This window comes from Hypanus sabinus, chromosome 28, assembly GCF_030144855.1.
Source record: "Hypanus sabinus isolate sHypSab1 chromosome 28, sHypSab1.hap1, whole genome shotgun sequence".
Classification (NCBI taxonomy): domain Eukaryota; kingdom Metazoa; phylum Chordata; class Chondrichthyes; order Myliobatiformes; family Dasyatidae; genus Hypanus; species Hypanus sabinus.
In genome coordinates this window covers 17,901,013-17,917,275 of record NC_082733.1, presented here as the reverse complement: position 1 = coordinate 17,917,275, position 16,263 = coordinate 17,901,013, and the positions used below count along the sequence as shown (strand labels likewise).

Here is a 16,263-nt window from a genome sequence, read left to right as displayed (position 1 = left end):
ACAGTAAACTTGTTTTTTTTTCACTTCCTGACCTGCTAATTGTCATGGAGAGACAGAACAGTTCCTGTTTCATTTCTGAGTGTAGTGATTACTGTAATGTACACAACACAGCGGTAAATTTAAATGAGTAAAGCTCCCAAATAGAAATGAGCTGTTGTCTCTACTTCATGGCCTTCCTTGTACCAGAATGGGTGTTATGTCTACCTCTCAGTCTTGCTAGAGAGCAATGAATCTTAGAAAACCACAGATATGTTCCTCAAGAACATGCACTGGAAAACGTAGTCTTTGGTAATATATTCTGTATACAAATGCTATCTCCCATCAAGTCACTGCATTCCCAAAGCGGCATTTGCAAATAACCAGCTACAGGGACAGTCATTCCCTTTTTTAAAAAAATTGAATCTGACTGGTTGTTCATTCAGACCAAATTGCAGTGTTCTGAAGTATCTGTGGGGTCAAAGTGAAGCATAGAGGCTTAGATACAAAACCTGGCCTGTGACTCCAATGTGGTATTGTGGAAATGCTGTCTTATCAGATGATACATTCAACTTAGTCATCTACCTCCGATAATTTTTACATAGCTCAATCATGTCCCCTCTTAAACTCCTCCACTCCAGGGAGAAAAGACCTAGCTTTTCCAGTCTCCCTCAGAACTGAAATGCTCCATTGCAGGTAATGTCCTGAAAACTCTCCTCTGCACTGTCTCTAGTGCTGTCACATCTTCCTATACCTTGTCGACCAGAAGAGCACACAGTTTTCCAGCTTTTATAGAGTTGAAGTATAACTTCCCTTCTTCTGTATCCCATTTTCTTTCCCAACCACTTGTCTACCTGTATTGTCACCTTCAAGGATGTGTGGACTTGTTCGTCTGTTCCTCAATGCTTTCTGTATGAGGCTATCATTAATGGGGTTTGTCTCAGCTTCATTAGTGGTCCCAAACTGCATCTCCTATCACTTCGCATTTCCCCCTCCTACTTGCAAATCCCTTAGTATCTTTCCTTTCAGTTAGTCCTGACGAAGGGTCTCGGCCCGAAACTTTGACAGCACTTCTCCCTATAGAAGCTGCCTGGCCTGCTGTGTTCCACCAGCATTTTGTGTGTGTTGCTTGAACTTCCAGCATCTGCAGATTTCCTCGTGTCAGCTCATATTTGTCTGGATTAAACTCCAACTGCATTTTTCAGCCCATTTCACCATCAAATTGACATCTTTCCATGGTGTAAAACTACTTCTCACACTATCAACAACTCCATCCATTTGTGACACCCACAAAATTACTGATCTTGCCTAATACTTCCACATCCAAATCATTAACAGTTAATACAAATAACAAGGCTCCCAGTACTGATCCTTGTGTGACACCTTTAATCACAGGTATCCAATGAAACAAACAACCCTCTACCATCACATTCTGTCTTCAATTATCACACCAATTTTGGATCCAGTTTGACAACTTGTGCTGGATCATATGTTCCCTAAACATTTGAACCAACCTCCGATGTGGGACCTTGTCAAAGGTTTCACCAAACTCCAGATAATCACATCTACTGCTCTACTCTCTACAATGCACTTTCTTGCCTCTTCAAAAAATTCCATCAAATTGACCAGACAGGATCTACCCTTGTCAAAGCCATCACAAAGTACACTGCAGATGCTGGGGTCAAAGCAACACGTACAACACGCTGGAGGAACTCAGCAGGTCGGGCAGCATCCGTGGAAACGAGCAGTCAATGTTTCGAGCCAAGATCCTTCATCAGGACTGGTGAAGGATCTCAGCCCGAAACGCTGACTGCTCGTTTCCGCGGATGCTGCCTGACCTGCTGAGTTCCTCTTGTCAAAGCCATATTGGCTGTCTCTGATTAGTCCTTGCCTTTCCAAGTAATTATTCATCCTATCCCTCAGAATGTTTTCCAAAATGTTCCGTACCACTATGTTAGCGTCCCAGGTCCATCATTAACAGGCTTCTTTCTGCTGCCTTTTTTGAAAAGAGGAACCTCATTTATTGTCCTCCAGTAACTCGTGCCTGGCAAACGTTGTGAAATCTCAGCTGAAGCTGCAGCAATCAACGGCCTGGGATGAATCCCAACCAATCCTGGGATTTATCCATCATTAAACCTACCAAGGCACAAAGGACATCCTTCTTTATTTATGGATCTTGCTGTATAGATGTCTCTCGTATCTCAACAGCAATGGTGGATGAATAAACTCTTCGTGAGCTTCCAGCCTTACTGAAACTTCTTTTAAAATCAATACCTGTACCCAGCTGGAAGCCCGAGAAGAGTTTATTCATCATATACGCCAGGATACTAGATACCCTTTCTCAATGATGGTGGATGTCTTGTAATTGAGTGACGAACTTCAGAGTGAAGTTCGGAGTGAACAATGAAACAGAGACGTCCAAGTCTGGAGTCACCTCTAAGTCAGAGCTGTAGTCATGCTTCATGATAGGCTTACAGTTTCATTGCCATCTTCAGTACTGCCGGTATAAAATAATGCTTTCCACATTAAATTGATTTATTTGTCATGGTGTGATTTGTACCTTGACTAGAAGATTGGTGTAGAGTGATAATCCACTAACATAACTACAAGACCATTGTTTGTTACAAGTCTTCATGTGTTACACACATCCAAGCTGTTTGACTAAATTCTATGGAACATGTTGATTTCTGTTCTGGGTAGTAAACTGTGCCAAAGTTGAATATCTATTTACCTAAAATCATTGTGTTACATCTGCTCTGTGCCAAGACCTTGCACAGACATGCAGTGAGAATTACTCACCATTTGGTGCACCTTAAAACAATCAAAGTTCCTCTTATCTCCCCCACAAAAGCTGGCTACAATTACTCATCAGATTTTGCACGTAGGTGAGGTGGTGATATCATTGCCCCAGATTCAGTCTAACCCCTCCACCTTTACTCACTCTTCAGTAAAGTTTCCAACAAACAAGATCTGGAATGCAATGTTGGATGGAAAGGGAAATGGATTTAATAATAGCCTCCTGAAAGAGAATAAATATTTGAAACGGAGGGGAAAAAAAAGGGTCTATGAGGAAAACACAAGCCTTGTGGGGTTCTTCAGCCTAGAAACAAGAGGCGGAATGATCTTGTTCCAGACACTCAAATGTTTGGCTAGTTGCAGTGTTCATCAGGAAAGATTGTCCTATTGATGACCGACAAAGCAATAACCATTACTGCATTATCGTCATGTAAGCGTAGCAGTTAGCATGAAGCTATTACAGCTCAACACGTCGGAATTCGGAGTTCAATTCTGGCGCCATCTGTAAGAAGTCTGTTCTTCCTCCCTGTGAACCACGTGGGTTGTCTCTGGGGGCTCTGGTTTGCTCCCACAGTCCAAAGACATACCGGTTGGTAGGTTAATTCGTCATTGTAAATGATCTCATCACGAGGCTAGGATTAAATTGTGGGTTGCAGGGGTAGCACAGATGAAGGGCAGGAAGGCCTACTCCATCCGCACTGTATCACTAAATAAAATACTCCTGCAAGTGATTATTATCAGTTCTAGATTCAAGTTGCACTTTTGTGGTCAGGGACATAAAATCTCTGTTTATTGTGGGAGTGTTGCACTGCCAGAGGTAATGTCCCTTAACTCGAGGAAGTGACTGATTTCTAAGAAAAGGGTGGTATTGCCAGATCTTATCTCTCAATCAAACAGTATACCCGGTCAATCTTCACAAGGTTGCTAGCAGAAGCATGCTGTGTGCCAGCGTTACAACAATGACCATATTTCAACAATACTTCAATGCATTGAAGGATATGAAGGGGGTATATTGAAATCAACATGAAATGTGCTATATGAATGTAAAACAACATACTGCAGATTCTGAAAACCTGAAATAAAACAGAAATGCTGCAAATGCCTGACAGATCAGGCAGCTTTTCTGAGAAGAGAAAAAGAGGGTTCACTTTTCAAGCCAGTAATTTTTCATCAGAACTTTCTGTCCGATGAAAGATTGTCAACCTGATACATTAAGTTGAGCTTCTCCCTTCACAGAAACTCCCGAACTTGCTGAATACTCCCAGAACTCAAGAGATTTTTGCAGATGCTGTAAATCTAGAGCAACACACACAAAAGACTGAGGGAACTCAGCAGGTTAGACAGCATCTATGGAGATGAATAAACAAAACTCCTGTTAAGGGTCTCGGCCCTAAATGTTGACTGTTAATTCCTTTTCAGAGATGATGGTTGACTGTGGAATTCCTCCAGCTTTGTGTGAACTTTGCTCTGAATACTTACAGTGTTCGCTATTTTTAAGAAATAATGCAAGTTTTTCTTATGTTCATAAGAACAGGTTAAAACTATCCCAGATATTCACAGCTTAGACAACACAAGGCTCGCTGAATGTAGTTCATGAAGTCTCTCAGTTCACGTGCTGCCAAGTCCAACTCCAATTCCATATTTAAGTCTGCTGACAACACCACTACCTTTGGCAAAATCAAAGGTGGTGATGAATCAACATAGAGGAGGGAGATTGAAGATCAAGTTGAGTGATGCCACAACAACCTCTCACTCAATCTCAGCAAAACCAAAGAGCTAATTATTGATTACAGAAGGAGAAAAGGGGAAGTCCATGAAGCAGTCCTCATTAGGGGACCTGAGGTGGAGAGGGTCATTAAGTTTAAATTCTTTGCCGATGTCATTTCAGATATTCCATCTGGGACCAGCACGCAAGTGGCATTACAAAGAAGGCATGGCCGCACCTCTATTTTCTTACAAGTTTGCACAGATTCAACATGACAAACTTCTGTAGATGCACAATGGAGAGTATCCTGACTGGTTGTACCATGAACTGAAATGGAAACACCAATGCACAAGAATGGAAAATACCTACAAAAATAGTGGATAAGGCCAACTCTGAGGAATATCCCTCCCTACCATTAAGCACATCTACAAGGAGAACTGCCACGAGAAAGCAGCATCAAGGACTGCACCATCCAGGCCATGCTCTCTTCTCACTGCTGCCATTGGGAAGGAGGTACAGGAGCCTAGGTCTCACACCACCAGGGTCAGGGAACAGTTACAACTATCAGGCTCCTAAACCAGTGCGGATAACTTCACACACTTCAACACTGAACTGATTGCACATCCAATGACTTTACTACTCATGTTTGTTTGTTCATTCGTTTGTTTGTTTGTCTATCTATCTATCTACATATTTCATTCTTCATTGAGATACAACATGAGGTAAGCCCTTCTGGCCTTTTAAGCCACGCTGTCCAGCAACTCCCGATTTAACCCTAGCCTAATCCTGGGAGAGTTTACAATGACCAATTAACCTATCAACCAGTGCGTCTTTGAACTGTGGGAGGAAACTGGGGCACCTGGCGGAAATCCACACAGTCACGGGGAGAATGTACAAACTCCTGACAGGCAGTGGTGGGAATTGAACCCTGGTTATTTGTTTGTTTGTTTATTTATTATTTTTATTTGTGCCTTTTTGGCTTTTTCTGCACATTGGTTGGTTCTCAGTCTCTGTTGGTAGTTTTTCATTGATTCTACTGTAATTCGCGGTTCTACTGTGAAAACCTACAAGGAGATGAATCTAGGGGCAGTACATGGCGACATATGGTGACAATAGATTTATTTTGAACTTTGAATTATGTTTTGGTTTAGCTTGCATGCATGAACTTCTGACTCAGAGGGGACAGTGCCGTTACTAAGCTCCAGTCTGTACAGTCGGCCCTCCTTATCCGCGGGTTCTGCATGCGCGGATCGGGACAACCCAGAAGTTGAGCGTTGTTGACCTCGCGTCTCATTCGTTCGCTACTTGTGTTGTGAGCAGGAGGAAGGAGTTGAAGGCTAGTAAGGGATGGCTGGCTAGCTATGTAAAGCACTACAGCCTCAAGAACTTAAAGACCACGGGAGAATCGGCATTGGCTGGCGCCGAGGCGGCATCAGCGTTCCCAGAGGAGCTATGATGGTTGGGTCTGTACTGAACATGTACAGACTTCTTTTTCTTGTCATTATTCCCTACAATACAGTATAACAACTACTTACATAGCATTTACATTGTATTAGGTATTATAAGTAATCTAGAGATGATTTAAAGTATACGGGAGGATGTGCAAATACTATGCCATTTTATATAAGGGACTTGAACATCCGCGTTTTTTGGTATCTGCGGGGGGGGGGGGTGTCCCCAGAACCAATCCCCCGCGGATGAGGAGGGCCGACTGTATCTTAGTTACATAAGTTTGCAGTCCCCCCTCTCTACTTCAGAGCTTTTTCGTTTGACTGTGCAGTGTGTGCATTCCCTTCAGTAATTTCCAGTGTACTTCTGAATGGGTCCTTCTGAGAAAAGATGGCAAGATTCTCTACTCCTCACTTCTTATAATGTCACAAGATTTCTGTTACCAGACAGTCTGCCTGTGAGCCGTGAAAGTTACCAGAGTGAGATAGTTGGGAGGAATGAATTTTGTGCAATTACGCTGGGAACTTTGAACTTCTGAACTGGGAAAGCTGTGACCAGCTGGAGACGCTGCCTGAGCTGTTACAGCATTCTCTGTTACAAATTCAAATAAAGTGGTGTTGATTTTTCAGAGCAGTTCATGATTATCTGTGCAAAGCTTTCTAAATTGACATATGTTATTAGAGAGAGAGAGGTGATCACCCACTTGATCGTTCCATTCTCATTACTGGTTGTCCTCATCTTATACGAGGAGCAGTAGCAGACATACATAAAGTGGATGAAAGGGAAGAGGATCAGAAGTCAAGGCAAACAGTTTCTGACCCTCTTGTCCTCACTTTTAATATCCATGCATGTGTTAAACAGTTATCACTTTCAGAATCAAATAAGACTTATACAAAGCAATCTTAACATGTCACTTTTCAGTGAGCAAGCCGGCACACTTACTGTAAGCAAAGGCAATCCTCGGAATTGGATCATACTCCCTGCTGGTGGGCTGATTAAGCGCAGCAGTGTATAGAGTAGTTGCTGTCAGCACCAGGTAACTTAGGCTGCCCAGGTTCATGGTGGCTACAGAAAGGCAGTAGCTGCCCCCCCCCCACCCCGGTCTAATCTGCAAAGGGTTTGAAATCCGCTTATTCACAGTAAGACACCGGGGTGGGTATAACAAGCAGCACTACGGCTCTCAACCAGCGCTGTCACTCCCCAAACCAGTTCCTGCAGGTCAGACGAAATCCAAGCAGGCTTGCTATTTCCCGAAGCTGAACCTGCAACAGAAGCAGCAAGCAAGGAAAGGTTAGTGATGGATCAGTTACAGGAGCAACATAATCATGTGTTAACAACAAAGATCGCATGAACGTGGCTTGAACTACTCACAAGCTGGCTTGGTGTCTGGAAGCTACCACATTTCATAGTGTGTGAACGCTCTTCTATCAGAACTATTACTGCATCATTTTCTGCTTTGTGATATTATATTTGGCTGGTTCTCTCCCACCTATCCAGCCTTGGCCAGTGATTCACTGATTTCCCTCCCCATTCCAGGATGATCAGCTACCAAACTCCCCTGGATGATTGATCTGTGGCCCCTGCCATTTCCATTTGACTTGCTGTTGTTGAATGAGATCTCTCCAGTAACAAACACGTCATATTAACTCATATCAACGCGTCAACTTCCAACTCTCCCCATACTGCTTCTTTAGAATGTTCTTCTAACTTAAATCTACCGCATTGTGGCTTTTTATTCAATGAGAACACAGAATCTCCTTCAGCTCTGTACTTGGAAGCCTGAGCCCAGTGGTCCTGGCTTCCATCACATGTTCCATTACACAGCCCCAGACTCCATCCCTGTACTCGGCACTGCCAACTATCTACCAACCTAGTGCCCTATGCCGCCATGAAATAATCCTCCGATCTCCCAATTCTGTTGCACCACCATGACGGCTCAGTAACACTGCCCACCCCCATCCTCTCTCAGTTCTCTTGCTGCTGGAATCTTCACCCTTGCCTTTGTTGCCCTGAGATCCTAATGCTCGATTAGCTGTGCTCCTGTCTCCACTCATCCATAAGCTTCAATCACCCTGTACTCCGCTATCCCCACCCAGCTCTCCCCAGCCTATTCACATCGTATTCTGCTCGGTGGCGTACGGTGACATCTGGTGTCGATACCCCTCAATGTCAATAAGTGATTCCAGATCCATCCACGTCCTTGATGCATCAGGTCATGTCACACCTAGAGATTCATAAGTCACTGAGAACTCCTCAACAGTCTGGCATTGTGCAGATCATCATTGTCTTCAAGCCAAAATTAGGTTTCCATGTGATTGATGGGGCTCAGGCGGATTTCTAAAATCTTCACCGGCCATGTGAGGACAGTGCAAAGGACATAGATAGGAAAGATAGCAGAGGTATATAAAACTATAAGAGTAGAATAAGGGGTAAGAGGTTTAAAGGGGATCTGAGGAAGAGGTTTTTCACCCATAGAGTGGCTGGAATCTGGGATGCACTTGCTGGAGTGGGTGGTGGAGGGAGATAAGCTCAGAACATTTAAGAAGCATTTAAAAGCAACTGAACTGCCAGTGTGTTAAAGGTCATGTGCTGATAAATGGAATTGGTTTGGATAGGTTCCTGATGATCAGTATGGACATGGTGGGCCAGCGAACCTGTTTCTGGGCCGCATACCTTTGTGACGATTGATAATTATGGTACTGCTGCTTCCATCCAAGGTGCTCGAGCTTTGTCCCTAACCCTCTCCCTTCACCTTGAATATACTCCTTAAAAGTTACTCTTCTTTCCTCTGTAATGTCTTGCTCAAGTGCAATAACGTGGAACATATTCAAAGAAATTAAAAAATTATAAATTCTTATTTTTATGGACTTACTCCAAATAATAAATGTGGGACAATTTTATAAAAACAGAGTATTTAAGAAGATGGAACACTGATTGTGACACTTGTAAATGAGGCAACTGGGACAGAAAATGCCAGCTCAGTATTGGGAGCTTGTGTGGATCTCTAGCCCCGTTTCTAAATCTGTTCTTCCAGTAAGTGTCCACCACAAGAAACAGGCCAACCACTGATGATTGAGAAGGCCACAATCAGTTCCCCAGCAACTTTGATCTATCTAGCAGCTGCATTAAGAGCACACAACTACAGTGCATATTCTGCGTAACAGGCGCCCAAGGGAAAGGTCTGTGCAAGATAACTGAAACCTAACTGATGGTTCTTATCGATGTTCCCTACTTCTTTTCATGATAAATAATTGTTGACAGTTACAGGCCAAGAAACCAGTCAGCATGCAGATTTACTGGAATGCAAGTTATAATAAAGTATTTTAGTTCAGATATTTTAGTGTATAAAATATTTTGGTTCAGCAGCGCACAGTGGCTTCAGTCAGATGACGAAAAGTCTCTGACTTTAACAGCAAGAACTAGCAGCTTTGACTTACTGGGGACTGAGACTGAGGAAAAGCATAAAATGATGCAACTCAGGGTGAAATCTAATTACCAGTAGGAACACCAGAAGTAAGATAAATCTATATTCAACTATTAACCTAGACTGGACATTAATAAATTTGCTAAAATTTAAAAAATCTAATTCTAGTTTGTGATTGTCTGATGCATTAAATTTCCCTATATGCAGTCATCTTTCCTTTGATAATATCTAAAAATTAAATATTAATAAATACACAATTAATTATAATTCTTGATTTTAATAATAGACAAAGCTTGCACTTGCTCTGTTCATGTGCATTGTTAATATCAGCTCACAATTTTAACCTCAAACTGCTTACAACTTGGACTATTTAAAACTGTCACAACCAGTACAAAACAGAAATTCAATGCAAATTAAATGACGTGCTAAATTAAATCACTTAAAGGAGTAAGTCCCATTGGATTTCAAGGTTTTCTATGCCTCAGCCATTTGCACCATTTCTGAACCTCGTATTCACCAAGCAACACATATATAAAATACATAATTCACTTACATAAACTGCTCATTAAGCTGTTTACAGTGCCTTGGATTGCATTATGATGCATTATGCCGCAGGTGTTGCATTGTATAATATTATTCCATGGTCATCGCCATATTCTACCTTCAGTTTTAGCAGAACATTATGATTCACACTAAACTTTATGCTGCATATTGTATTATGCTGCTCTACTACACTGTAAAATCATACTTAACACTGTCTGCTGCTTTATAGTGTCAGCTAGAACTCTGGAGCTTTGGTCAATGGTAGCCCATGAGATGATGATGGTGGGAAATGCAGAGATGATTATGTTATTGAGTCAAGTCAAGTCAAGTCAAGTCAATTCAAGTCAATTTATTGTCATTTCGACCACAATTGCTGGTACAGTACATAGTAAAAATGAGGCAATGTTTTTTCAGCACCATGGTGTTACATGATACAGTACAAAAACTAGACTGAACATCGTAAAAAAACAACACAAAAAAAATACTATTGAACATTAAAGATAGCTGATTAGAGTCTATTTGGCCTTTCAACAACTTGGCACTTGTCAGCTCATTTCTGAATCTGTTCAGGTACTGTACTTGATTGTGTGCAGTCACCAGCAAAAATCCCAACTTCCAACCTACTCATGGTATTGGCTGACGAAGCTAGCCTGGTGAAGCCCTGCAGCAAACTCCAGAAGCCGGGGGGAACTGATCTCTGGCAATCACACCTTCTCCCTTTGGGAAGAACCACTGGCGTGTTTTCCTCTTTGACATCCATTGACTTCGGTTTTGCTATTTCCCTTTCATGACACATTTGGTCGAACTGTTGTCCTGTCGTCACACCTCCCCTTTGGAATTCACCTCTTCGATCTGTGTTCAGACCAAGGCTGCGATGAGGTCGAGAACCAGATTGACTCCGCAGACACTACTTCAGTGAGTGAGTTATTGATGTTTAACCTTTTCCATCACTGGGACTATTCCCTTCCACCTTTGTACCACTGTTGTCCCAGCTCTGTTGGGGTTGTCCTCCACTGGGACTGGGTCTTGCCACAGACTGTATTGGAGGTCCAACGAGTTGCTTGTAAGGTTTGATTCAGTGAGCACCGCTGCTAAGAATCCACTTACATGCTATTATATGAAACTATTGTATCATGCCACACACGTTATATTAAACAAACACTGCTTTGAAGCACTGTATCCAACCACATGCCTCTCAGTGAATCACATAGACTACAATGTACTGTTCTAAATTAAACTTAACATTGCATTAAATGTCATACATTGCACTAAATGACATAATATACTAAATCTAATATACTAATTCATATTGAAAAATTGCATTAAAACACACTGCAATATCCCTGTATAAAGTAGGTACACTTTAAATTATATGCATCTTATTAACCTGTGTATATTGCACTATAAATTATATTATGCACCCTGCATTACCCCACTATTCTGCACTCTACAGTCCATATTGCCCCTTGCACTGCTTCAAATCGGAACTGTGCACACCATTATGCTGCATTTTGCTGTGTGAAATGAAACTGGTTGCATTAACTGCATTTACACTGCATAATCTGCACACAACATCTCCAGGTACACTGCATTGCATATACTGCAATATGCTATTTACAGATTGCCCTCCCAAAGGGTTATACTGCATTGGAAGAGCTTGTGAACATTCAGCACTTTGCACTGCACAAATAACCTGCATTTTGAGTATTTAGATTTAATTTTTCATCTAAATTCATGAATTGAGGAAAAACTGCTTCATACTGCAGTGCAGGTGTGACTTCCACTGTGCTTTAATATCTCTCAGCCCCACTTCCAACTCATTTCTGAATAAACTTTAATCTGCAATCTTTAATCCACTTCTCAGCACTAGTGAAAACATTCAAAAAAATTGCTCCAGTCACTCAACTGAGCAATCCATCTCCCCACTGTAAATTCCCATCATCACTCAAACAATAATAACCTCACACTACGACAGACAGCATTAAAAATTAATAGCTATAATAATAAAACGAAAATGAACTTGGATGGATATTAACTCACAAATCAACATTCACAATGCAAGTCACCATCACCATTAAAGTAAAGTGAATTCAAACTACAGTACTCAGATATCGAGGATTCAAAAGGATGATTCCATGAATCACCTTCCCCAATAGAAGTCCATTAGCCAAGATCTTCTAAGATAGGTTCCTGCTATGGGTGAGCGAATTTCACGGGCACTCATGCTGAATATTAAAGAGAATTCAAAGGAAATGTGACATTACCTGAAAAGTTGATGAGTGCGACGCAAAAGGAAATTGGGACTACAAACTCTGTGACTATTATTGCACAATTGTATAACCAACCGAGCTTAAGCGATTGGCAGTTTCAAGAAATCACTCAGTCGACTTCAGCAAAAGAAAAACTTCACAGATTGACTGTCCCTGACGATGGTGAGTAAACCTGACTAATCCAGAAAGTAGTAGTGATACTTGATAATAAACTTTTGGTGCAGTGTATAGACCCAAAGATAGGTGTGGCTTTCTGCCAGACTAAAGAAAGCTGACGAAAGCTTATTTGCTTAATCAGGGTGTGCTCGGATTAAAAACTTTGTTCATTTTTTCTCCCTTTAAAGTATATTGTCAGCCTTAAAAAGGGACTTGGCTAAACTGGTCAAAGGGAAATCTGACAGATTGCGGAGAAAAAGCAAAAATGCTGGATTAATTGGATTTAAGCACAGAAAGAATGGGCCAAATGATCTCCTGTTTATAACACTATGTAGTTTTTTGTGTTTTGCATGAAGCCAGATCCAACGTGACAGATTACAGAAAACAAACACCTGACCTATTACAGAACACAGAATCAGAATCAGTTTTACTATCACCAACATATGTCATGAAATTTATTGTTTTGTGGCAGCAGTGCAGAGCAATACGTAAAAAGTTATTATAAGAAATATATAGAAAATAAAGTTCAAAAAGAGAGCAAAATGGCGAGGTATTGTTAATGGGTTCATGCCCAATTCAAAAATCTGATGGCAGAGGGGAAGAAGCTGTTGGTAAAATGTTGACCATACATACACACACACTCACCCCCACAAGCACATATATAGGTGCATCCATATACAAATGCATACATATAGATACATATGTAAACACAGAGGTATATACACACAGAGTACAGCTAAACCATTATTGCAATTCGTTTGGTCTTTCTAGTTTCTATATTCATGATGTTGAAGCAGGCTCCCCCAGTGCAGAGATCCAGGTAATATCTAGACTTGGCAAAGGTGAGTCAGTCAAAGGTCTATCCAACAACACACACAAAATGCTGGAGGAACTCAGCAGGCCAGGCAGCATCTATAGAAACGAGTACAGTCGCCGTTTTGGGACGAGAACCTTCAGCATGATTGAAGGTTCTATCAACCCCAGTCGCAGAGTCTAACTAGCCTCTCAATAGCATTACTATCATAAGTTCCCCACTATTAACATCCCAGGGTCACCTCTTACTGAAAATTGGGCCAGCTATATTAATAATGGCTACAATAGCTGCTGGGTCTGTGGGACCCAATGAATAGGTTAAGACTTTACTCAATTGAATGTGGAAGATTGAGAGGAGATTTGACTGCGGTATACAAAGTTATGAGGGGTATAAGCAGTAAATGCAAGCAGGCTTTTTCTACTGAGGTTGAGTGGGGCTACAAGCAGAGGTCATGGGTTAAGGGTGAAAGGTGAAAAGTTTAGGGAAAACTCCTTCTCTCAGAGGATTGTGAGAGTGTGGTACGAGCCGCCAGCACAAGTTGTGCATGCAAGCTCAATTTCAGCGTCTAAGATTAGTTTAGATAGATACGCAGATGGTAGGTGTATAGAGGGCTATGGTCCCAGTTCAGGTCAATGGGAGTAGGGAGTTTAAGTTATTCGGCACAGTCGAGAAGGGCCAAAGGGCCTGTTTCTACATTGTACTTTTCTATGACTCTATAAAGGCTAGGTATTTCATGGGGTGTTATTCACCTAATTCCCCAAAGTCTTTCCATAAGACATATGTTGTGAGTATAATTCAGTATCTTGCACTTGCTGGGATGAGTTCAGCTCGAACAGCATTCAGGAAACTCAGCACAAACTAGGAGAAAGCCCAGCTGACTGACAACCCAAATCCATCCCTCTCTCCAACAACAGCTCACTCACTTGGTTCGTAATGGATAGAGTATGAAAGTTCCTGAGCAAAATCATGGAACAGCTTGTAATAGCAGTATGAGAGAACTTTAATCAGAAGGTTGCTGTAGTTCAAGAATGCACTTACTGAGGGCATTTACAGATGTGAATAAATTCTCATTTTGCCCAAATCTGTCAGAAGTTGTGATTAAATGAAATAAATATTCAGTCTTCTTTTAGTGTTATTATGTGGGCTCTAGCACAAAATTTCCAGTCAATTTTTTTCTCTGACAGATTTTGACAACCACTTTTAAATGGAAGTATTCCGTGTAAACCTTTCACCAGGCGTAAGCGAGTGGCTAAAATTGTAACTGATAAAGGTGGGAAGTTTCAAGACACCCATTTCCAATGGGATAATGCAAATTTAATGAGGTGTTGTAATCGCATCATAGCTATTACTTATTTTATTGTCAAGTTGATTAGCTGGAATTTCTTCAGAATCATGCAACACAAAATCAATTCAACTCCAAACTGGCATGTGAGATCAGCCACTTCTAAGCTCACTGGATGTTTCTGTCACACTGAGCAGAAGTCGCCTTGCATTCTGACACTGTTCCCATAGTAGTCACCCTGGCTGACACCATTTCCCACTCTGCACTCTTTTTATAGGCATTGAACCGAAATGAGACTGGGTGGTCCAGGAGTGTTGGGGTTCAGGTCTTCACACTCTGATACTGGGTTAGGCCTCACTAAGTTAGGTCCTTCGTTCACCCTTTCAAGCCTCTGGCCTCAACTCAATCTGCAAAACTGATGACCTCCTATCCTATCCTGTACTCCGCCATATACCCGTTGCGATCCTCCACCAGTTGTCATGGCAAAAATAAAACAAAAAAAAAGCAGATGACAGAAATCTGAAACAAAAACAGAAGACGCTGGGAAAGCTCAGCTGGACGGGCAGCATCTGTGGAAGGAGAAGCTGTCAAAGTATCAGGTCTGACAGCTTTCGTCCTCAGTTTTTTCCCTTTACTCCTGAATTCTAAGCTGTAACATAAATCGCATAGTCCTGACACCAGCTCCTAACCCCCCAAACCCCACCCTCACCCAACTATGTCCAACCACAGCACGAATCCAGTTCAAATCTCAACACTTTCTCCTGAACCTTCCCAGTGTGACTCTACCCAATAATGATCACCCTAAGCTCTGCATGTAGTCTGCCTGATGATCTCTAGTTCAAATCCTGATAGTCTTACCCCCTGACCCAATGAATCCTGCCTCTTTGCCCTGTCATCCCAAACCTGCCACAGTACAGCTCCCTGATCTTTTGAACCCAGCCCGGCTACCGGTTCGGGGGAAAGCGTTTCAAGCACATCTTCCTCAGCTGGGGACTGAAATGGCTTGAAATGTCCAGCCATTCTCCACACCAAGTAAGTGACCTCGACCTTGACCGAGTAAGAGAAACGTGTAGTTTTTTAATACCCATGGGCTACTGACTGGCAACTGAATTTTGTCAGCAAACTATAGGAAAATGCTCAGGATATTTGACATACATTTCCTTGTGGCCTATCAAGTCTTATTGTTTACTGAGCAATTCTACTCCTCAACTAGTTTTACTAACCTGCTCTCCCCATCAACTCCCTTAGACTTTGCTACATACCTACACAATACAGATGATTTGGCCTTTTATCTTACCAGCCCTGACACCTTTGGGATGTAGGTGGAAACTGGAGGACCCAGAGGGAACCCGCACAGTTTCAGGAAGAATGAACAGAGGAAGTACCCATAGTCACAATCAATGCTGGATCCCGGAAACTGTGAGGCAACAGCTCTGAATTAATGGTTAACTTTAAGCTTATCAATGTAGCTACAATATTCTGAGGAGGGAAGAATGTTCCACTTCTCTTCTCTGGCTAATTCCCCAGACTTTGACCTAATGTGTCTGGCCTTCCTTCCCACTGCTTCCCTATATTTCAAAGTTTGGTTGCAGCCTTTAACATTTTGACCTAATCCTAGTTGTAAATTGCAGTGAGCAACTACGTAAGCCCCAAGGGCCACTCTAAACGTTTCTGTCCATATGGTTCCTCAGGACCTCCCAGCATTGCTGTTGTCACCCTTCTGTGTAGCTGACCACAGGCTGTCAGAATGCCAAGCCGTGCCCCTGACAGCTCCAACATGTTCTGGTTTCTAAAGTGATATTCTAATATACAATCATCTGGTTCACCAAGGTGCCATTTCACAAGCTC

General features: G+C 42.0%; 1 protein-coding gene and 1 long non-coding RNA gene across 8 annotated transcripts in view; one reads left to right on the top strand and one right to left on the bottom strand.

Moving 5' to 3' along the window:
- sema4ba (sema domain, immunoglobulin domain (Ig), transmembrane domain (TM) and short cytoplasmic domain, (semaphorin) 4Ba) overlaps positions 1–16,263 on the bottom strand; it is a 435,779-nt gene that overhangs the window by 115,759 nt on the left and 303,757 nt on the right. For all 7 annotated transcript variants that reach the window (XM_059952676.1, XM_059952674.1, XM_059952678.1 and 4 more), the window contains one exon: positions 6,869–7,188. In XM_059952676.1, the coding sequence (XP_059808659.1) occupies positions 6,869–6,986 (118 nt within the window). In that variant the 5' untranslated portion in view covers positions 6,987–7,188. The remainder of the gene's footprint in view (positions 1–6,868; positions 7,189–16,263) is intronic.
- LOC132382459 (uncharacterized) overlaps positions 7,151–16,263 on the top strand; it is a 39,472-nt gene continuing 30,359 nt past the window's right edge. The window contains exons 1-2 of the long non-coding RNA XR_009508319.1: positions 7,151–7,216; positions 10,756–10,808. This is a non-coding gene — a long non-coding RNA (uncharacterized LOC132382459). The remainder of the gene's footprint in view (positions 7,217–10,755; positions 10,809–16,263) is intronic.